The sequence below is a fragment of the Lepidochelys olivacea genome, assembly GCF_965140295.1.
Source record: "Lepidochelys olivacea isolate rLepOli2 genome assembly, chromosome: 3".
Classification (NCBI taxonomy): Eukaryota; Metazoa; Chordata; order Testudines; family Cheloniidae; genus Lepidochelys; species Lepidochelys olivacea.
Window position 1 is genome coordinate 29,619,254 of NC_140413.1, and position 23,542 is coordinate 29,642,795.

At 43.3% G+C, this 23,542-nt stretch overlaps 1 protein-coding gene across 2 annotated transcripts in view; it reads left to right on the forward strand.

Annotated features, from left to right (window-relative positions):
* ROCK2 (Rho associated coiled-coil containing protein kinase 2) overlaps nucleotides 1-23,542 on the forward strand; it is a 163,645-nt gene that overhangs the window by 80,584 nt on the left and 59,519 nt on the right. For both annotated transcript variants that reach the window (XM_084622351.1, XM_084622352.1), the window contains exons 4-5: nucleotides 4,260-4,397; nucleotides 5,785-6,045. In XM_084622351.1, the coding sequence (XP_084478477.1) occupies nucleotides 4,260-4,397; nucleotides 5,785-6,045 (399 nt within the window). The remainder of the gene's footprint in view (nucleotides 1-4,259; nucleotides 4,398-5,784; nucleotides 6,046-23,542) is intronic.

A 23,542-nucleotide genomic window follows, 5' to 3' on the forward strand; every position in this document is an offset into this window, starting at 1 on the left:
GGACAGATTCTTGTCTCCATTCCCACTGCTTTGCACTCGACATGTGCTACATAGGATTTGGTTTCTGCCTGTAATTGGCCAGTGGAGAATTTCTCTAATGGCAGGAAAATTTCCTTTGGCATAAAGTCAGCTGTGCATGCCACACCAACCCCAAAACTGCTACTCTGATCCCCCAGTAGTGAGTGATCGCTTAGAATCATAAACTGGTGGCATGACTTAGGGCTGACCCTAGGCAGTTTTATCCCAATGCCTCTGATGAATAGATTTTTCTCTGAGGGCCTCTGTGCCAATATTTCTTCTGCAACTGAGCAAATGGATCTATGGAAGCTCCGGTTTATGTAATATAGCTTCCACTGTATTCAACAGTTCTGTGCACGATGTTGATAATTGGAATAGGAAAGGAATTAGTTCTCCAAGTAATCTTATGTTAGGACATTTCCTTAATGCCTTAAATTGTATATACTTTAGAGGTATTGCAGCATATGGATAATTTTTTTTAAATCTACAGTTCCCATGAACTAACCATCTAGAAAGTTGTAGCCTAGTAACAGGCTGTGTAAGAGGCTGATCCCTAAAATGTGCATACCTGTCTAGGCAGCACAAAGCTCATGTATTCAAGAACATAGTATACACCTACCTAATGATGTTTCAAGACATGTTTTGGCTGCTTTCCAGAGTATCTTGTGCCTTGATTATTTTTCTGCTCCTACGACTAGTGCTTATTGTCTCAAGGAATTGTAATGCCGGCAGCTCCTCAGAATGAGGTGTTTGGTTGAGGTTTCCATGGTTACAGGGGAGGCAAGAGGTTGTGCACATTTTAAAGACTTTACTATGAGATCAATAGGAGCATAAGACATATTGTGACAGGGTCCGGCCAGACGGCTACGGGAGAGTGATAGAAGGCAGATATATTAGCCCCAGGTTAAGTAGGACCCTTTTCCCTGGGTAAGGTAACAGGGAAGGTTCCAGAACAATCAGGAACTTTCTGGAAACAAGACAGACAGGCTGATTAGAACACCTGCAGCCAATCAAGAAGCTGCTAGAATCAATTAAGGCAGGCTAATCAGGGCACCTGGGTTTTAAAAAGGAGCTCACTTCAGTTTGTGGTGTGTATGTGAGGAGCTGGGAGCAAGAGGCACTAGGAGCTGAGAGTGAGAACGCGGACTGTTGGAGGACTGAGGTGTACAAGCATTATCAGACACCAGGAGGAAGGTCCTATGGTGAGGATAAAGAAGGTGTTGGGAGGAAGCCATGGGGAAGTAGTCCAGGGAGATGTAACTGTCACGCAGCTGTTACAGGAGCCACTGTAGACAGCTGCAATCTACAGGGCCTTGGGCTGGAACCCAGAGTAGAGGGCAGGCCCTGGTTCCCTCCATCACCCCAACCCCCTACTTGATTCCGGAGGAGTTGAACTGGACTGTGGGTTCCACCAGAGGGGAAGGTCTCTGGCCTGTTCCCCGATCCACTAGGTGGATCAGCAGAGACTGCAGGGATTATTCTTCTTCCTTTCCCCATGCTGGCCAGTGATGAGGCTAACTGAGTGAACGGCAGATTTGAGCCACGAAAGTGGCCAAACTGAGGGCTGCCATGAACCTCTGAGGCAAGAAAATCCACCGATAAGCGCAGGACCCACCATGGCAGAGGAGGAACTTTGTCACAATATGCTGTTATGCAAATCGATACATTCTTAAAATAAACGTTTAATTGCATAACTTAATTGGTCGCTAGCTGAGCAATAGTTTTCTAGTTGATTTTACTAAATGGTCTGTCCTGGAATACACCAATCAAATCTCTAACCTTCTGATTCTGGTTTTACAAATTTAGGTTATTTACTATGTAAAAGAAAGCTGAATCCCTTTTGTAAAACCAAAAAGGGAGATACATGCATACATCTGAGATGCAATAAATTTCTTTCTGTGTGATTCAGGTATCTTACCTCTGATTACATATTCTACTCATAATCTGTTTTATTCCTCAAAAGAAGCTTTAGGAGAATTCAGACATCTGTCCTTTGGATTTTGTTTCACTTCAATACTATATTGTCATAATGTCTGAACCCATCCCTTCAAGGATACTAAAAGCCTTTAGTGGGTCCTTAAAGTGCCAGTTAGTCTGTCTTTTATGTCACAGGGATTATCAAATATCTCCACAGGGTTATGTGTCCAAACTCTGCCTATTTAGAGTTTTCCAGAACTACTCCAGATTTTGTGATATAAGTTCTCATTTAGACTGTCATACAAGTTTTAGACCATTTATTCAGTTAGAGCCTAAATGGACTGAGGAACTGATTGGGAACACAAATAGGAATAAATGGTCAATTTTCAACATTGAAGGACGCTAAAGTGGATTGCCCGAAGGATTTGTAGTGAGACATGTTGTTTTAATACTTTACTGAACTGGAAAAGAGGGCGAACATTGAGGTAGTAAAATTTCAAATGTCACATTTTAGGCTAGTCAAGACTATCCGAAGATCCTAACAAAGTTAGACAATTGGGCAAGACTGGTAGGTGAAATGAAATGTAGACAAATGTAAGGTAACATGCTAGAAGGAACAAGTGGAGTTACTTGTAAATATTAGTTGCAACAACTCAGGAAAACGTTTAGGGTGTAACTGTGAATAGTTCAATGAAAGCATTTCCTCAGCATTGGTTAAAAAAAAAAAAAAAGGGCAAACAAATGCCAGCTTGCTTTAGGAATAGGATAGAGAATAATACTGTAATGTTACCATACTATTATAGATAGATGAGATGCTTGAATGCTGTTCTAGCTGTTCCATTTCAAAAAGAATATAGCAGAATTAGAAGGACATGTAAAATGATTAGACATGGCAATATGGAGACAGTTTAGATAAGCGGTGACATAAGGGTATATAAAATAATGAAACCTATAGAGAAGGTCAGTTGGGTGTTCTTATTTACCTTGTACCTTCTACTATTCTTGTAGGAGAATAACAAGATGATGTCTTATAAAGTTAAAAATCAAAACATTTTAAACAGCTGAAAACATTTTTTGAACAATGTATAATTAAGCCTTTAACTCACTGCAACAGGTACTATTGAAACAAAAAGCTCAATAGTATTAAAAAGGAGACATTTATGAATATTAAAATCTGCAATTAAACTTGTTAGAATAAAAAAGTATAAGGGATTAAAAATATGTTTTTCCTCTACCCCTGTTCCACATGCCCTGATGGCTTTCACATATTGGTTTATTTTGTTGTTTCAGTGTGGGGCATGTGCGTTCTAAATGGGTGGATGAAAATGGCTCGTCAGTGATTGCTTTATTTCATTGTCACCATTTACATGTGTGAATGTGCAGTAAAAATATATTTCAGTAGTTGCATCTTATTTTTAGTCTCTTCTAGATCGGGATACCTTTTCAAAAAGCATTGTGAAGTTTTATCTGTGCAGTGCTAATTCAAGGATGTGGCTGCCACTAGTATAGATGATGGGTATATCTCTGTCATCTGTCAGTCATTTTCATTCCCTTTTCCTGCTAGCAGGCATTCTTGCTAGAGTAGATAGACTGTTCCAGTTGAATTTTGGGAAATTCCAAAGTTCTAAGACTAATTTCAGGAACCTCTCTCCAAGTGCTTTGTTGCAGTAGATAGTCTCAATCAGTTAACATTGGAATCCATCTGACTAGATGCCAGCTTCCTGAGGTTGTCTGTCCTTAACCAGTGAGACTTTTGGGAGGGAGGAGCATTTCCGCTAACTTCCATCTTGTCTCCATTCTTTTTAAGAGCTCTAGAATATTTGGATGTTGTGTACTCAAGGAGCAGTTTCAAAAGAAATCTCTCTCAGTGCCAGTCTCCCAGTTGAATCTCAAGCTTGGTGCATGTCTCATTAAAGGCAGTGTCTCTCTTGAGTGAGGTCAGGTCACTGCTGTGCCGACCCATTGTTTATAAAGGTGGCAGCATATCAGTGAAGAACAAATTACTCTTGCCTATTAGTTTCTTTCGTATAGTGACTCCAGTATAGACACCCTCTAAAATACCCTATTTGATTAACAGACTCTGGCAGAATGGCTAGAAGTTAAGTAGAGCTATAAGGTTTTTTCTTTTGGCTTTGGAAGTTCTCAACTAGTTACAGACTTCTTGACTGCCTAGAAATTGCAGACATAGAAATCTGGATTGGTTACCACCTGATGTAGGGGACTTCCCATGTCACAGAAAACAATTAGCAGGTAAGAAATTAGTTTTACTTTGTTTTTTATAATTATTTAAAAACACAATTTTTTCCCTCCTTCTTAACCAACAGGTTCGCCATAAAACATCACAGAAGGTTTATGCAATGAAGCTTCTTAGTAAATTTGAAATGATAAAAAGATCGGATTCAGCCTTTTTCTGGGAAGAAAGAGATATCATGGCCTTTGCTAACAGTCCCTGGGTGGTTCAAGTAAGGAGTGTTTTTCTCTAGTTTTTAAATTTAAGTTAAAAGTATTTAATTTTTGGGTCAGTTTTGAATATGCATTTAAATTCAAATAATGGGTTAGATTCAGATCTCAATTTAGAAGTCACACCAGTGTAACTGAATTATGAATCAGGATCAGTGATTTTGTGTTAGTTTATATTTTTCCATATTGATAGGCTAACTTTTAGCTTGATCACTTCAGCTGCAGTATAAAATGAAATGGAATTTACAAAACAGCCTCAAATGAATACGCTACTTGAAATTATAATAATTTTTGTGTGAGGGGAAAATTGTGAGTCAGATTACAATTACAGTACAAAAATATGTGAGTGAACTGAAATTTTTTCTACTAATCTATTCTGCCAGATTAATTTTATTAGTGTTTGTAATATGGCTCAATCATGAGGTCACAAACAATTCATTGTGTTATTGTGGAGGAGGAAAGTGGATTTAAGTATAAAGTATCTATTTATACACCCATGTACCTCAATAATCTGTAACAATGAAAACCTAAATGCAGGAAAAAAATTCTTGGTACTTGTAATTTAAGAATTAAATAGTTATAATTTGAAACATTTTCAAGTGTGTAGATGTGATTCTCTGTATGTAATTTTATCTCATTTTAATACTGGCCACTGACCAATTACATAGTAATGGCCTGACCTTACTTGGGCTGTTTTCAAATGGATGGGATCTAGAGGTGAAAGTCCTGGAGTGCATTCAATGAAACCCTCTAAAACAATTTGCAAAGAAATGAACTTACTTTCAATAGACCAGTAACCTAAAATATTAACTGTAATATATACCAAGCTATATTTAATTATTAGTAAAGTTAATCACTTCATGCATCTCCACTTCATAGACACATTAACCTGCATTTATCATTTCTACTTTTGCTTGGTGATGTTAGAGGAAAACAGCAGTAATGAGTTCCAAATAATAATTATGTAAATATTTGGGAGCTATAACATAATACAGAAATGAAATTACAAAGCAATTTCAGAGACATCAGCCTCTGTTTAGCTATTTCCAGTACTCTGAATTGTACTTGTATCTCAGAGGGAGCTGACATTTCAATGATGCCCGTTTCATGCTGAGAAACAGAATGAGATGCACTTAATAAATGGAATAAATAAGAAATTAGTAGTTTTTAAAAATTGTGAGATAAGGTAGTTTTAATGTTTAGAATATGTTAGATTACTGTTAAATTAACCAAAGTCTTTATTCGAAACTTTAAAAACAAATTGAACTTGCCTTACAACAATCTTGAAAATCTCTGATTATCTAAGAACAGAGTTTCATGAAACCAGAATAGAAAGAAGGTTGCTTTTTCAAATATCCCTCGAGTAATTTTCCTTCTTTTCTGCTTTAGCTCTTTTGTGCCTTTCAAGATGACCGATACTTGTACATGGTAATGGAATACATGCCGGGTGGAGATCTTGTAAACCTTATGAGCAATTATGATGTGCCTGAAAAATGGGCCAAGTTTTACACAGCTGAAGTTGTCCTTGCTCTGGATGCAATTCACTCCATGGGCTTGATACACAGGGACGTGAAGCCTGACAATATGCTTTTGGATAAACATGGGCATCTAAAGTTGGCAGATTTTGGCACCTGTATGAAAATGGATGAAGTAAGTATGCAATTAAATATTTTATCTACCACAAAGATAGGTTTTATTTTATTGTAAATTACTCAGGGATGTAAGGAATAAAGGAATGTTCAGCTAATTGAGCTTCTTGATTGGCAGAATATTCCTTGCTGTCTAATTTTAAGTAGAGGAAGGGACATTCTGTATTTTGTAACATTGGTCCATAATAAACTATTCTGGCATGGCGACAAAGGAAAGAGACCTACTTTTTGTTATTTCTGGGAGCATATATGTTTATGAATTTCTGTGTGTTCATTCTTTAGCCAAATGTTTGAACAGCTCATGAGACAACTCCTAATTTCAACATTAGTAATCTTGGAGCAGTTTATAAGCTAACACTTTGGTATAAATGAAATTGTTACTGAAGAGGCAACAATTTACATAGTCCCATATAGTCATTACTATATATAATTGCTCCAACAGCACCCCCTAGTGGTTTTCAACTTAAAAATTTAGATTAAAGTAATGTGACTAATGAAGTGTGATGCACTGATTGGGACTGCTTATTGCTAGTATTCAAAATATTCTATTTTTTCATTGCCCACATATTTAAAGAACATGGTCCATTAGGCAATACATTTTATGTGCTAGTTTCAAGATAAACTCATATGGCTTTAAAAAAGCCTTATTTGGACTACTAACAACATTTTAAAGCAGACTTTTAAAATCTTCTGTATTTTTCAGTTTACACTTTGTTCTTGTTAAGTGAGGAGTAAAAAGTAAACAGTGAAATTACTCTGTAATTAGACATATTCCCCCACCCCTTGTGTTTTACTCTACAAAGGCACCGTAAGTTATCATGAACTTTGTGTGAATGTGCAAGTGTTACATTGATTACCTTTAGTTTTAAAATGTTTTTCTGATATTTTAATATTGGTGTTCCTTTGTTTTGTCAGCTTTGACTTAACAAGAGTATATTTTGGCCTGAAGGATATTACTTTAGTGCTTTCTTCTGCTATGTTGTGCTAGAATTTGTGTATATTACTTATACAAAATATGTTCTTGTTCCTTTGCAACCTATTTCACTTCTTCTTTTCTCCAGTATTTTTTTGTAATATATTTTTGACTACTACCCTTTTATAGTAATTGCAAATGTACTCTGAAATACTGATGTCTTTTTTCCTCATATGGTATTTTATAAGCTTATTGAGAAATGTAATAGCCTTCATTTCTAGCATCATTTAGTTCATTTTGTTCATGCTACAGTGATTCTGTTCCACAGGTAGATAGATTGTTTATCTTAATTTGATTATTTGGGAGACAAGATGGCTGAGGTAATACCTTTTATTGGACCAACTTCTGTTAAGTGAGTGAGGTAATATCTTTTAGTGGATCAACTGCTGAAGTTGGTCCAATAAAATATATTACCTCAGCCATCTTATCTCTCTAATATCCTGGGACCAGCATGGCTTACGTACAGTTAATTTGATTATGCAAGACTGCTGACTGGCAGAGTTAATTTATTTTTATATTAGATAGATATGTTGCCAGGTTGTTACTGTAAGTCTAATTATTTTCAGGGTCCTTTTGAATACGTATTCTTTGAAATGTTAAATCCAAATAAATAAATATAATGTGAACCTTGTAGCTGTAAGAGTCCGATTGGACCACCCTATCTGTATTGATACTATTAGGCTACATATCAGGTGGCTTATGCCTTCAGACTTTGCTTCTTTCATTGTACAAATTCTATAAGGCTTTCCAGGTTCTCATTCTCTGAACGCATTTTCTGATCCTTTCCCTGTATAGATATTCAGAACCCTGACTGACACTTTGCTTGCAGTAAGCCAAATTTGTTTAGTCGTCTGAGACTAAACTTAATGTGATAATGGGCCTTGTTTTACTTGTAATTGAAGTAAGGTAAAAATAATATTTGATCTGCTTAATATGAACCCTTAACTTGTTTTTCTTCTTTAAGTACGTGCTCATATCCATACCATGTTAGGTGCATGCTCATGGCATGGACTGTTGCTGGAGATTTTTCCCTCAGTGGTATCCATCAGGTTGACTCTAGCACCCTCCATGTGGCGGTATAAAGTGCGCCACTGGCCCCACACCCAATCAGTTCCTTCTTACCGCCCCGATGGTTGCTGGAATAACTCCTCTTGCTTCAGCCACTGGTCTCTGGACCTTCGGCACCAGACGTCGGAAATAAGGAGTACCACTGCCCTTGGTCACCTCGGGAGGACTCGTCATCTGAATCTTATGTGGAGCCCTACACCCAGTGCAAGAGCCACCACTGGTACTGTCCTATGTGCTGCTGGACCTCAGTGCAGGTTGCCCCACGAGTACCTGGTCAGGTGGACAATGGCCTATTCAGTGGCCATTCAGGAACCCATGCCATTTCCCTCAGTACCGTGTCCGTCTTCTCACCTGTCATACTCGTTTGCTTCCGAGGGGCAGCATCCCCCTTCACTCTGCTCGGTACTGGACACCAACTCCCAGTGCTGATGCACATGACGTGGGCCACATGGAGGTAATTAAAGCTGAAGATGAGAAAACAGCCCTCACCTTCCAGTAGAGGCCTCTTCTTCCTCCTCCGCAGACCAGGACATCTCGGGACCGAGTGGCTCACTGCCGCAAGGTGATTTTAGAGCCCATCAGGAGTTTCTGAAGCGGGTAGCGGTTAACCTGGAGCTAGAGATTGAGGAGCTCTAGGAATTGTCTCTCACCCTCATTGACATTCTAGATGCAACAGCACCATTTAAGGTGGCTCTGATACCCGGGGTTCTTTCAACCGAAAGCTCTTGGTAACTTTTACTCTGTGCGAGGTGGTGTCAGGAAATAAATCAGGGGAGACACGGCCATCCGACCGATAGATGGCTGGCACAAACAGGACAACACAAGAGTGCTTTCACTTAAAGCTAAACTTTACTTAGTCTCAAGCACTTACACATGTCCGCAGCAGGTTAGTAAAACACCCCCAACCCTCGATAATTACTGAAGCTGAGTGTGGCTCTCAAGTGGCACAGCTGCAGCCTGTCTGCCAGTGGAGAACACAAGCTGCATCCAGAAGGAGAGTCCAGTCCCGAGGAGTCCCACTACCTCAAACTTTTCCCCCTTATTTATACATTAGTAAAACAATGACATGTCACTTGTTAAGCAAGCAGTTTCAACGGTCAAGCAAGAGGTTTCCTTCTAATTATTGATTAACCAGGTGTGAGTTTTTCCCAGAGTTTGCAGTCTTGAGGCTCTAACAGACACATTCCTGAGGGCACACCCTGCTCTTCTAAGATGCATGTATCAGCAACTTCAACACAATTCTTATCAGGAAGGACGCGGGGTCAAGCTGTCCTGTTTGTGGCACCCAAAACCCCCTCCCCTCCTGCCTTGGTTAAGGTGAGGCTGCTGCATGGCCAATTTGCAGTCTGCTGACTTGGCTGCCTTTAATTTTAAGCAATAGTGGTATCAGGCACTTTACTGGTTTGCAGAAATCTCCCCGTACAGCCCTACCCATTAACGAGGTGGTAATGGGTCCAGTCAGAGCCCTGTGGCAGACCCAGTCTTCTCTCCCTCCCACTTTGAAGAGGGCAGAGAAGAAATATTATGTGTCAGCCAATGGGTATGAGTAGCTATACTCTCAGCCCCCGTCCTGGGTTCCTAGTTGTATGGGTGGCCAATGAGAGGAGTAGACAGAGCCAAGCAAGTGCTACCCACAAACAGAAGGATGCAAGGAAACTCAATCTGTTTGGGAAGAAAGTTTTTATTCAACAGGTGGTCTACAACTAATCTCAAACCAGCAAACCCTGCTGGGGAGATATAATTACAACTTGTAGGACTCCTTATCCAATTTTAAGGTCTCCGTGCCTGAGGACTTCAAGGCAGGAATTCTGTGCCCAATTAGTGGAGGAGAAAGAATGTTGTCAGAGCCTCACTCCAGGCGACACTGAATGCTGCTGACATGGCAGCTAGGACGATGGCCTCTGCAGTGTCCATGAGGCGATATTCTTGGCTACAGTCCTCATGGCTACCTCAGGAGGTCCAGCAATCGATCCAGGACATCCCTTTCAAAGGCTCCTCATTATTTCAGAGCAAATGGACACAACACACTATGGCCTGAAGGACTCAAGGGCTACCTTCAGATCCCTGGGCCTCTGTGCTTCATCCACTTCAAGGAGGCACTTCAGGCCTCAACAGCCAGCCCACTTCTCGGCTCCACCACTGAGACAGGACCTGTACAAGCGAAAGGGCAGAGGTTACAAACGCCATCCTTTGTTTGTTTTCGGACTGATTCCCACTTAAGTTCGGCATCGTCCCACATCACATTGGGCCACTGGGTGCTAAGTACAGTGGTGGGTGGTTATATCCTGTAGTTTTCAGCAACTCCTCTCTCCTACCCCTTATTGCCGTCCCTCTTCAGTGACCCTTCTCACAAGCAACTCCTAGTCCAGGAGCTGCAGATCCTCTTACCGGTGGGGGCTGTGGAAGAGGTACCTCGAAAATTGAGAGGGAAAAAGTTTTACTCCCGATATTTCCTAATCCCAAAGGCCCAGATTGGCTTTTGCCCCATCCTGGACCTGCATCACCTCAATAATTATCTCAAGTGTCATAAATATAAAGGGAAAGGTAAACACCTTTAAATCCCTCCTGGCCAGAGGGAAAACCCTTTCACCTGTAAAGGGTTAAGAAGCTAGGATAACCTTGCTGGCACCTGACCAAAATGACCAATGAGGAGACAAGATACTTTCAAAGTTGGGGGGGGGTGGAGGGGGAAACAAAGGGTTCTCTCTGACTGTGTGTTGTTTTTTTTGCCAGGAACAGACAAGGAATGGAGTCTTAGAACTTAGTAAGTAATCTAGCTAGATATGCGTTAGATTCTGTTTTATTTAAATGGCTGATAAAATAAGTTGTGCTGAATGGAATGTATATTCCTGTTTTTGTGTCTTTTTGTAACTTAAGGTTTTGCTTAGAGGGATTCTCTATGTTTTGAATCTAATTACCCTGTAAGGTATTTACCATCCTGATTTTACAGAGGTGATTCTTTTACTTTTTCTTTAATTAAAATTCTTCTTTTAAGAACCTGATTGTTTTTTCATTGTTCTTAAGATCCAAGGGTTTGGGTCTGTGTTCACCTAGGCAAATTGGTGAGGATTTTTATCAAGCCTTCCCCAGGAAAGGGGGTGTGGGGTTTGCTGAGGATTTTGAGGGGAAAAATGTTTCCAAGCGGGCTCTTTCCCTGTTACATATTTGTTAAACGCTTGGTGGTGGCAGCAATAAAGTCCAATGGCAAAAGGTAAAATAGTTTGTACCTTGGGGCAGTTTTAACCTAAGCTGGTAAAAATAAGCTTAGGGGGTTTTCATGCAGGTCCCCACATCTGTACCCTAGAGTTCAGAGTGGGGAAGGAACTCTGACATCAAGAAACTGAGGTTCTGCCTCATCTCCATGGCCTCAATCATTCCCTCCCTGGATCCAGGAGCCCTCAACTTGAAGGACGCTTATTTTCACATTTCTGTCTTCCATGGCCACAGAAGATTTATCAGATTTATTATAAACCAGACACCTTACCAATTCACCATTTTCCCTTTTGGCGGGTCCTCAGCCTCCTGGGTTTTTACAAAAGGTATGGTGGTGGTAGCTGCCTTTCTCAGAAGGCGAGGCGTTCAAGTCTACCCATACCACAGTGACTGGCTGGCTGATCAAGGGTCATTCAGAGGCTCAAGTAAAGAAAAGCATCAGCCTGGTCCAAGCCACCTTCCAAGCACTGGGCCTGTTGGTAAACGAACAAAAGTCGACTCTCATTCCAGTACAGAGAATAGAGTTTATCGTGGCACTGCTAGACTCAACTCAGGCCGGAACCTTCCTTCCAAGGATGCGATTCCAGACCTGACATCCAAGGTCATGGCTTAACTGATCACAACAGCTTGGGTTTGCCTCAAGCAACTGGGACACATAGCCGCATGCACTTACATGCTATGGTATGCAAGGCTGTGCCTCAGGCCTCTGCAGACATGGTTAGCTTCAGTGTACTCTCCGAACTGTCACTACTTGGACTCTGTGCTTGCTGTTCCAGCCCCAATCCTTGCCTCCCTTGACTGGTGGAAGGACCCCTGGATGGCACTGGTGGATGTTCTCTTTGTTGCCCTCCAGCCATCAGTGTGCCTAGTATCGTATCCTTCAGACCTAGGTTGGGGAGCCCACCTTGATTAACGTAGGGCCTGTGGTCCCAGTAAGAACTCTCCTTGCACATAAATGTCTGGAAGCTCAGAGGGGTCTGCTTGACTTGCCAAGTGTTCCTTCCCCAGATTGCAGGCAAGGCAGTGCAGGTATTGATAGACAGCACCATAGCCATGTTCTACATCAGTAAGCAGGGAGGAGCATGCTGCTCCACCTTGTGTCAAGAGGCCGTCTGTCTGTGGGACTTCTGCATGAAGGACTCCATCCACTTCAAGGCATCTCATCTTCTGGAAGCCTGGAATGCCCTGGCACACCTCAGCAGATCTTTCTCCTCTCACCACGAGTGGTCCCTTCACCCAAAGGTCATCAGGTTCATCTTTCAAAGGTGGGGATTGCTCTAGGTTGACCTGTTTGCAGCCAAGCAGAACTGAAAATGCCATCAGTTTTGCTTGCTGCATGGGCACAGCCTGGGCTCCCATGCCTTCTGACTTCCAGGGGCAGAGCTCTTATTCTACGCATTTTTGCTGGTTCCTCTGGTTTACAAGGTGCTTCTGAAAATCAAGCAAGACAAGGTGAGAGTTATTCGTATAGCCCCGGCATGGCCACACCCACACTGGTTTGGCACACTACTAGACTTACCAGTATTACCCCAGCTAATGCTCCCACTTTGCCTGGACCTGATCTCTCAAGATCACAGCCGTTTACTCCACTTGAAGCTTGGGTCCCTTCACCTGACTGCATGGAAGTTATATGGCTGAACCCGATGGAACAAGCCTGTTCGGAACAAGTTCGACAGGTCCTTCTGGGTAGTAGGAAGTCCTCCACCAGGAATACCTACCTCACTGAATGGAAGCATTTCTCAATATGGTCATTCGAAATGGGGCCTCTCTCCAACTCGGTCTTCCCTTCAGTGTGTCCTGGATTACTTGCTCCATCTAAAACAACAAGGTCTAGCCTTCACATCTCTCAAGATGCATCTAGCATCAATTTTGACCTTCCATCCGCCAGTGGACAGTAAGTTAGTTTTCTTTCACAAGATGACCATTCTTTTTCTTAAGGAGTTGGAGAGACTTTACCCTCAGGCTCACAAATTGATCCCTCCCATGGGATTTAAACCTGATCCTATCAAAACTCACAGGCCCTCCCTTTGAGCCGCTAGCATTGTGCTCTCTGTTGCTTCTCTCCTGGAAGGTCACCTTCTTGGTAGTATTTACCTCAGCCAGATGGGTCTCTGAAATCAGGGCCCTTACATCAGAACTACTGTACACCGTGTTCTTCAAGAACAAGGTCCAGCTACACCACCATCCGGCCTTCCTGCCAAAGGTGGTTTTTCAGTTCCATAGCAACCAGGTCATTTTACTGCCAGTCTTCTTCACAAAGCCTCACAAGAATTCAGAAGAGCAGTGGCTTCACACACTGGATGTTTGGCATCTCCTCACCTTCTACCTTGAGAGGACTAAACCTTTCCACAGATTCATGCAACTCTTTTGTGGCAATCGCAGAGAGAATGAAAGGCCTACCAGTTTCAGCCCAGAGAATATCATTCTGGATAACCTCCTGTATTTGGGATTGCTGAAAGCAATCCAATCCAAGACATCTGCAGGGCTGCAACCTGGTCAGCAATGCATATCTTCTGATCCCACAATGCCATCACCCAACAGTCTTGTGACGACACGAGGTTCAGGATAGCAGAGTTGCAGTCCGCTTCTCCATGAACTCCGAGCCCACTGCCTTGGGTACCGCTTGTGAGTCACCAAATGTGGAATGGACGTGAGCAGGCACTCAAAGAGAAAACGGTTACTGACCTTCTGTAACTATTATTCTTTGAGATTAATTGCTCATATTCATTCTATGACCCACCCTTCTACCGCTCTGTCAGAGTTAGCTGGCAAGAAGAAACTCAGAAGGTGCAGGGTTGGCAGTGCCCCTTGTATTGGCGCATAAGCTTGTGGCACCAGAAGGCACTGGAGCCAACCCGATTGGATACCACTGAGGGAAAAATCTCCAGCAACGGTGCATGTGACATGCACACACCTAATGTGGAATGGACGTGAGCATCACATCTTGAAGAGCAACAGTTATGGAAGGTCAGTAACCGTTTTTTATGCTATGTTTATTTTTAAAGGGCTACTGGTTTTGAACCAAAAGAGTACTAGTTCAGCAGTATATGTTAAAAGTTTGGTGAACAAAGACTGCTGAGAGTATTATAAAGCTCTATTGTTAATCAGAGCTAATAATAAAACAGTAATATGTATAGAATTACACTGACCCACAAAGTTGAGGGGAACTATCAGTAATTTCTCGGGGGGCTACAAAAATAGTAACCGTAAGATTACTCATGTCTTTCTATGAAGGAAATTGAACTATAATAAGACTTTTAATTCCTTTCTAAAGTTTGAAGTGTTTGCAGCATTTTTGTAAGTAATTGTAGCAGAAACTCCAGGATTGGGTTGGGAATCAAGACTGAACTACTATCTGACCCCTGGAAGTTAGGGTTGTTGTTTTTTTAATACCTTAAAGTTTAAGTCTTTATAGACTTAGATGGTCTCAGACTGAATGGAATGGAGGAAATATTTTATATAAGAAGCTGTAGAATCAGACACATGGACATAGTTCTAGAATGTCTCCAAATCCTGGGGATGTCCCAGCTGTAAAAATATGTTGATGCTGGCAGGATGACTTCTATAAAACATAGGCCTCCTGTCAAGGTTCCTTCCACACTCTGAACTCTAGGCTACAGATGTGGGGACCTGCATGAAAGACCCCCTAAGCTTATTCTTACCAGCTTAGGTTAAAAGCTGCCACCACCAAAGTGTTACACAAAGAACAGGGGACGTGCCCACTTGGAAACATCTCTTTGCCTCCCCCCAAAATATCCCCCCAAGCACTACACCCCCTTTCCTGGGGAAGGCTTGATAAAAATCCTCACCAATTTGCCTAGGTGAACACAGACCCAAACCCTTGGATCTTAAGAACAATGTAAAAAGCAATCAGGTTCTTAAAAGAAGAATTTTAATTAAAGAAAAAGTAAAAGAATCACCTCTGTAAAATCAGGATGGTAAATACCTTACAGGGTAATCAGATTCAAAACACAGAGAATCCCTCTAGGCAAAACCTTAAGTTACAAAAAGACACAAAAACAGGAATATACATTCCATTCAGCACAACTTATTTTATCAGCCATTTAAACAAAACAGAATCTAACGCATATCTAACTAGATTGCTTACTAACTCTTTACAGGAGTTCTGACCTGCATTCCTGCTCTGGTCCCGGCAAAAGCATCACACAGACAGAGAGAACCCTTTGTTTCCCCCCACCCTCCAGCCTTGAAAGTATCTTGTCTCCTCATTGGTCATTTTGGTCAGGTGCCAGGGGGGTTATTTTAGTTTCTTAACCCTTTACAGGTGAAAGGGTTTTCCCTCTGGCCAGGAGGGATTTAAAGGTGTTTACCCTTCCCTTTATATTTATGACATCTCCCTAGCACCTATTTTTCTTTTTTAACTTTGAGTTTCTTTACCAGTAGTATGTATTAACAGTTCATGTATGTATAAAGAGCCCAGAAAAATAGCAGCATGGATTTGTAGGGGATGGAAAGGAGGAATCTTATTGTTCTTCGAATGCTTGTTCATGTCTATTCCAGTCAGGTGTGTGCATGCTGCATGCATAGTTGCCAGAAATTTTTCTCCCAGCAGCTCCCATAGGGTCGGCTGTAGAGCCCACTAGAATGGAGCCTTCATGGCGCTCAATATACGACCCTGCTGACCCAGCCCCTCCTCCGTTCCTTCTTACCACCTGTGACGGTTATCGGAACTGCGAGTGACTTGCTTGCAAGTTCTCCTCGCTTCCTGTAGCTTTCTAGTATAGCTTATCTCAATAGTTTATAGTTCTAGTTTTTATTAGTTAGTAGTAGTTCTGTTGGGAGTGGGGTTTCCCCTCCACCCCGACCTTTCCCCTTGGGGACGTCAGGGCAAGCCTCAATCCCCAGAGTTCAAGCCCTGCAAGTCCTGCAGTAAGCTGATGCCAATGGGCAACCCCCACCACACTTGTTTAAATAGTCTGGGGGAGGCTCACCAAGCTGTTAAGTGCAGGATTTGCAAGGGTTTTCGACCAAGGACCAAAAAGGAGTGGGATTTCAGATTGAAACAGCTCCTCATGGAGCTGGCTTTTAAACTGCAGTCCACCTTGGCATGGCAGGACCCGGCACCAATCTCCTCGGTGCGGAATGCACCAGTATCGGTGGCAGAATTGGCACTGCAGAAGATCTCCGAGCACAGAGACTCGCAGCACCTTCGCCCTAGGCAAGACTTTCTAGATGGCGAGGTAGGAACAGCAGGCATAAGCCGTCCCAGCCCTCATCATCACAGGGCCAAGCGCATGCCTGAACAGCCTCCAAGCAGACCTTTTGAAGGTGTACCCGGGGACAAAGTGCCAGTCTGTATACTGGTTCCTCAGTTCTGCTTTCGGAATTATCTATCCCACTTCTACCATGCATGGTCCCAAATAACATAGGACTGCTAGGTTCTCCGTACGGTAGAAGTGGGGTACTCTCTCCAATTCTGCTCCTCCCCTCCCTCCCTCCCACTGCCCTTCCCGGTCCCTCTTCAGGGACCCTTCTCACAAGCAACTCCTTATCCAGGAGGTGCAATCGCTCCTTGCCATAGGGGCAATGAAGGAGGTTCCTCAGGAGCTAAGGGGCAAGGGGTTCTACTCCCGCTATTTCCTAATCCTCAAGGCAAACGGGGAGGGGAGTGTCTGACCCATTCTAGACCTGGTTCATGGTGAAGTTGAAGTTCCGCATGGTCTCTCTGAGCGCTATTATCCTTTCCCTAGATTCAGGAGACTGGTACGCCACCCTCAACATGAAAGATGCGTACTTTCATATAGCTATTTGGCCTGTGCACAGACGATTTCTGCAGTGTATAGCCAGCACCATGCACTGTCAGTTCATGGTCCTCCCCTTCGGTCTGTTGACAGCCCCCCGAGTGTTCACCAAGTGTATATCGGTCATAGCAGCCTTCCTTCGCAAGAGGCAGGTACAGGTATACCCATACCTAGACGACTGGCTACTCAGGCGGCGCACCAGAGAGCAGGTGGAGTCTCAAGTCCGACTAGTCAGAGCTCCTTTCGAGAGGCTGGGACGACTCCTCAACGTGAACAAGTCAACCTTGTCACTGACTCAAAGAATAGAATTCATCGGTGCGGTGCTGGACTCAGTGCAGGCAAGGGTGCTCCTGCCAGACACCAGATTTCAGACCATGAAAAACATTATCCAAAGCCTCAGATGGTACCTGACTACTACAGAGAGGGGATGCCTGAGTCTCCTTGGCCACATGTCAGCCTGCACTTACGTGGTCCAGCATGCCAGACTGAGGCTCAGACCATTTCAAGCATGGCTCGCATCTGTATACCTCCCAGGGCACGACAGCCTGTTATCTGTGGTCATGGTGCCAGACCAAGTACTCGTCCCTCCAGTGGTGGCTAGACCCTCGCACAGTGTGCAAGGGAGTCCCCTTCAACAGCCCTCAGCTTTTCTTGTCTCTAGTAATGGACGTGTCAGCTCTCAGTTGGGGGGCGCATCTGGGAGAGCTCCAGACACAATGATTATGGTCGCAGGATGAGCTCTCCCTGCATATCGATATCAATAGAGAGCTCAGAGCAGTACAGCTAGCGTGCCAAATCTTCCTATCCTGGCTTCAAAGCCAGTGTGTGCGGGTAATGACGGACAACACTATGGCCATGTTTTACATCAACAAGCAGGGTGGACCCCGCTCTTCCCCGCTATGTCGGGAGGCCCTTCAGCTATGGGAGTTCTGCATAGCCCACTCCATTCACCTGAAGGTGTTCTATCTCCTAGGTGTGCAGAACGAACCTGCAGACCACCTCAGCAGATCGTTTCACAATCACGAGTTGGCCATCCACCCGGATGTCATATATTCCATCTCCCAAAAGTGAGAAGTTCCCCAGGTCGATCTGTTTGTTACCTGGAGCAACAGGAGGTGCCCAGTGTTCTGCTCCTTTCAGAAACACAGCCCGGGTTTGATCTTGGATGCGTTCCTGCTTTCCAGGGGAGACCGTCTCATGTATGCCTTTCCACCATCCACTCGTGCACAGATTACTGCTGAAAATCCACAGAGTCAGAGCGAAAGTAATTCTGCTGGCCCCAACATTAGTACACCACGTTTCTGGAGCTGTCAGTGGACATTCCTATCGTGTTACCACTCTACCCTGATCTGATGACACAGGACCACAATTGCCTTCGCTACCTGCACCTCCAGTCCCTCCATCTCACATCTTGGAAGCTTCATGGCTAAACCCAGTGGAGCTCCTGTGGCTCGGAACCAGTAAGAAAGGTCCTGCTTCTCAGCAGAAAACCGTCCACCAGGGCCACTTATCTGGCCAAGTGGAAGAGGTTCACTTGCTGGTGTGCCCAACATCACATTCCTCCACTCCAGGCGTCTGTACCACTCATCTTGGAGTACCTTGTGCACCTCAACCAACAAGGCCTGGCAGTGTCATCCATCAAGGTACAACTTGCTGCTATCTCAGCCTTCCACCTGGGCACATCTGGACGCTTCATATTCGCTAACCTTGTGATAGGATGTTTCCTTAAGGGCCTGGAACAGATATATCCTCAGGTTAGACAGCCTCTTCTGGCATGGGACCTTAATCTGGTCCTCTCCAGAATAATGGGACCCCCATTCGAATGGCTGGCGACTTGCTCCCTTCTCTGCCTGTCATGGAAGGTAGCCTTCCTGGTCGCCATCACATCAGCCAGGAGGGTGTTGGAGGTAAAGGCCCTTACCTCCAATCCACCCTATATGGTCTTCCACAAGGACAAGGTGCAAGTAGCCAAGACATTTTTTTACCCGTTTTCTATCCCAAGACCCACAACAGTACCCAAGAGCAAAGTCTCCTGCCACTGGATGTTTGGCAGGTGTTAGCATTCTACATCGAGTGCACAAAGCCGTTCAGGAGGTCAAACCAGCTGTTCGTGGCAGTGGCAGACTGAAGGAAAGGACTCCTGGTCTCATCTCAAAGATTATTTTCCTGGATCACGGCCTGTATCTGCACATGTGGTGAGCTGGCCAAGGTCCCAGCACCGCCTCTTAAGGCTCATTCCACAAGGGCACAGGCCTCATCAGCTGAATTCCTGGCCCAGGTCCTGATACAGGAAATCTGCAGGGCAGCTACTTCGTGCTCGGTGCGTATGTTCACCTCTCACTGTGCCATCACACAGCACGCTAGAGATGATGCAGCTTTCGGCAGAGCAGTGCTCCAATCAGCAATTCCTTAACTCCAACTCCACCTCTGGGGTAGAACTTGGAAGTCACCTGACTGGAATCGACATGAACAAGCACTCGAAGAAAAAAAAATGGTTACTTACCTTCTTGTAACTGTTCTTCGAGATGTGTTGTTCACATTCTTTCCAATACCCACCCTCCTACCCCTCTGTCGGAACAGCCAGCAAGAAGGAACTGAGGAGGGACCAGGTCAGCAGGGTCATATATTGAGCGCCATGAAGGCAGCACTCCAGGGGGCTCCACAGCCAACCCGACAGGAGCTGCTGGGGGAGAAATTTCCAGCAACTGTGCATGCAGAGCATGCACACCTGATTGCAATGGACATGAACAACACATCTCGAAGAACAACAGTTACAAGAAGGTGAGTAACCATTTTTTATAGAATTCAAAGCAGCGTTATCTGTTAAATCTTCCGTACCAGGTAGACACTCAGAGTGTAATTTCTTCCAACCAGCAGATGCACAGAATTGCGAATTGTTTTCATGACATTACCACTCATATATGGGACTTGTTGGCTTACAAAGCTCAGTTGTTTTTATCTCCTGCAGGAGGATCATGTATAGTCTTCCCCTAACTGAAAGAAAGGCCTGAACAAAGGAAAAAATGGAGTAGGCCTCAGAGGCTTAGTAGGAGCTCCAATCATATGTTTGCATGCAGCTGCCTCAGCTACAGCACTTGGGGCACCAAAAGACTGCTGTCTTTTTGGTTCTGTGACTAATGAAACAGGCATCACAGGACTACAACATGCATCATGGCTGATTCCTGTAGAAACTCCAGGGACAAGAACTGCCCACAAAGCTTGGCTTTTCAGACAGACCAGTCAGGATCTCTGTTCCCTTGTAGCTGAGCTCTTAGGGAAGCTCAAACTCAAAGGGAACTCTGAGGAAAGGAGGTGTTGCAGGACAGAAGGAATGGTGGTCATCAATTTGGGACTACACCGTCAGTAGATGGAATAACGTTCAGAGAGAAATTTTTCCTCCTTCTACAACTCAGCCTTTTGCTCCCCTGATACCATCACACAATGATCTTGGATAACTCTTGCTCTAGCTCTGTGCTGTAAGCCCTGTGATACGCAGGCCCAGGCTCAGTATTGCCTCCAGACCTGGCCTGACTTACTCCATTATCTCTACAAAGAAGAGTTGGAGGGTGCTGGTACTTCTGTCTCTTCAGAAAAGCATCATCAGGAAGTCTAAACCATCACTCCTGCAGCAGCATTCTTATATATTGAGCCATTCTGACCTCTTCAAAAGGCCCTGGAGATGAATAAAGAAACTATTCTGTCTGCAGCATTTGCAGAAGCCAGTCCAGCTCACTCCCAGCCACAGGGACTTGGGGAGATGATCAGCATAGGGGACCTCTGTGAGATACCAAGAGAAAAGGCACACAAAGTTCCCAATTCTTCTAAGATATAAACATATTGCATCTTATTGGAGGAACCCTTTCACCTCCCAGTTGGAAGTACTTAGCTCCTTTCGGGGTGCAGCTTCTGAGACTGCCCAACTCCTACATCTTTCACCTCTGAAAAGCTTCTAGCGCTGTCTGAGCAGGGCAATAACAGTCTCAGGGAAAGAAAAGGCCCTTTACTTAACAGAAGAGACATTATGTCACAGAGCTCCTCTGGTAAATATGGTAGCCAGAGCACTAGAGACATAGAGAGAAACAGGCTTAGGATTTAATGAAAAGAGAATAGGATGCTCTCTGCCCAGAGAAAGACATCCCCCTTTAGCTCTCTGAGCTTTCAGCTTCGGAGCAGTCCTGTTTGACAGTCTGATCTCACTGTAACCCAGCCATTGAGACAGTAGAGTATGGAGGTCAATTAACTCTGGGAAGGAGATGATCCACGGAATTGGTAAAGAGTTCCTGATCCTTATTCTTGGGATAAAGAGGACCTCATTTTCTAATTTCCGGATGTTAACATTGGAGGTGTAAAAGCTGATGCAATTAGTCTTAGAGTACCTAGTATTTAAATATTCATACAAAGCCCTCAAAGCTTTTTGCATGCTCTGATGAATGAATGATGGAAAATAGCAATCTCGTGTATATAGTCCGTCAAGGAGATGTTAAAGTCCTCAGATCTGCTCCTGAGAGAATTTCATGTGGAATGCAAGAGAAGATGCAGCTATATCCAGTTAAAAAGGAGAAATACTATCCTCTGAAGGCTCAGAATAGCACTGAAGATCCCCTTTGAGAGAAAAATGGAAACTTCATTTGCTGGACATTGAGATATTTGGGATCTTTTCTGCAAACTTCAGTCTACATTATCTAAGATCCTTCAGCAAGCATCAGATCACTGCAAAAACGAAGTAAATCAAGAGATTTTGTGGAAACGAGCAGTCAGATTGACTAAGACGCTGCCCTACTTTGGTTTGACCTCTGTACTGTGTGATAATAAAGAAATATTAGGAATCTGTCTTCTTACTTTATGGCTTCTTTAGTCAAAGCTGTGCAAGGAATGGGGGGAAATATCACAATGATTAGCCTGGTCTGAGTGCATAGACTGTGACTGAAGCCGAGGCCTTCTGACTACTCCTTGAAAACCAGATTGACAACTTTCCCCTTTCAAGGAAAATTCTTGTTTGGGGAGGAATTCAGGTGGCTTCAGCAAATCACTGTCAAAGACTCCAGATCTCCCTCAGCAGTCTCCCATTTCCGCCATCTAGTATGGCTTCCAGACCTCCAGGGGCATCCAACAATACCAAAGTTTATTTAGCAGCCACAATCCTCGTTAAACAGGAGAGGTAGGTTCAACTGGAGAAACTTCATTCATGTTCAAAATCAGGATGAGAGAGACACTCAAAGTTCAGACAAGGTCTGTAGATCTGTGCCCACAATGCTATCATAGGCAGAAGGTTTAAAGACGTATTCCATGCCTATGCCTAATCAACAATATACACTTGAATCATGGATACTGTAGCATCTGGGTATTCTGTAGAGTTAAATATAGCATTTTCTTATTCATCCTGTCCTAAAAGGAAGAGAATGCAATGGGTTTTTAATCACCCATTGTAAAAAGAAGCTACTGCCTTATCCCAGAGTGGCCATCATCTACTCTATTTATTTTATAATGCAGAAAGCCGTAACTTGCCTATCCCGCAACCTGGAATTGTAGAGTTAGCCTTTTCTTAGGGACCCCGGATTCAGAATGGAATCTCTGAAGTAGACTGCACAGGCATTAACTGGGGGTCATTTTTGTAGCTCCTTAAGGGTCTCTGCAGTGTCCATTTACATGTCCTAATTTTACCTATTTTCTCCCTGTAATCGTTATGGTCTGTGATTTTGGTTTAAAAGAAAAATCAGATCACATGTTGGTTTATGTTACTTGTGATAACCAAACCAATACTACTTTACAACTTGTCAGTCACCCTCTAAATGGGGAGTCTAGAATATCAGACTGGACCTCTGTCATGGTAGCTCTGACAGCAATACGTTTCCTTGAGAAAACAGAAATTTGGTTTTGGTGTTTTTTGTTTTTTGTTTTGTTTTTAATTCTGTTTTCAGCTGTTACTACTTATTTTCTTTCACAGAATTGAGGGTAAGGTAGGTGAGAAACTTTCTGTGGTTTACAAGTATCTTGGGATGGAGAGATTAGATAAGAAGCAATGGTGCAAGAGTATTTGTGATACTTATACTGTACTTTATCCAGGATTTCTTTTCATTGTTGCGATCTGGACTCTCTGGAATAAACCTAGTTGAAGCTTGAATTTAGGGAAGTTGAATTCGTATCACTTTGAACCAGTATGCTAGCAGACCTGATATTGACTCTTCTTTTATTGATTGTTCAGCTAGGAGCAAGGAGTATGGATAGTCAGGGCCTTTATGTTGCTAAATTAATGAAGTACTAGCAAGTGTTTTTAAGGATAAAACCTGTGCTTTGCTTTAAAAATTATATTTTCTTGTAGAGCTTAACCTTCCCATTCTTCCAAAATAGCTTTTCCTTTCATTTAAATTGTTCTTTCAAGCATTAAAATAAAAACAAAACAAGACCAAAAAACTCAGCCCCTAACTGGTCTTAGTGCCTAACCAAAAAAAAAAGCTGTGTCTGTATCTGTCTGCTCTTTTAGG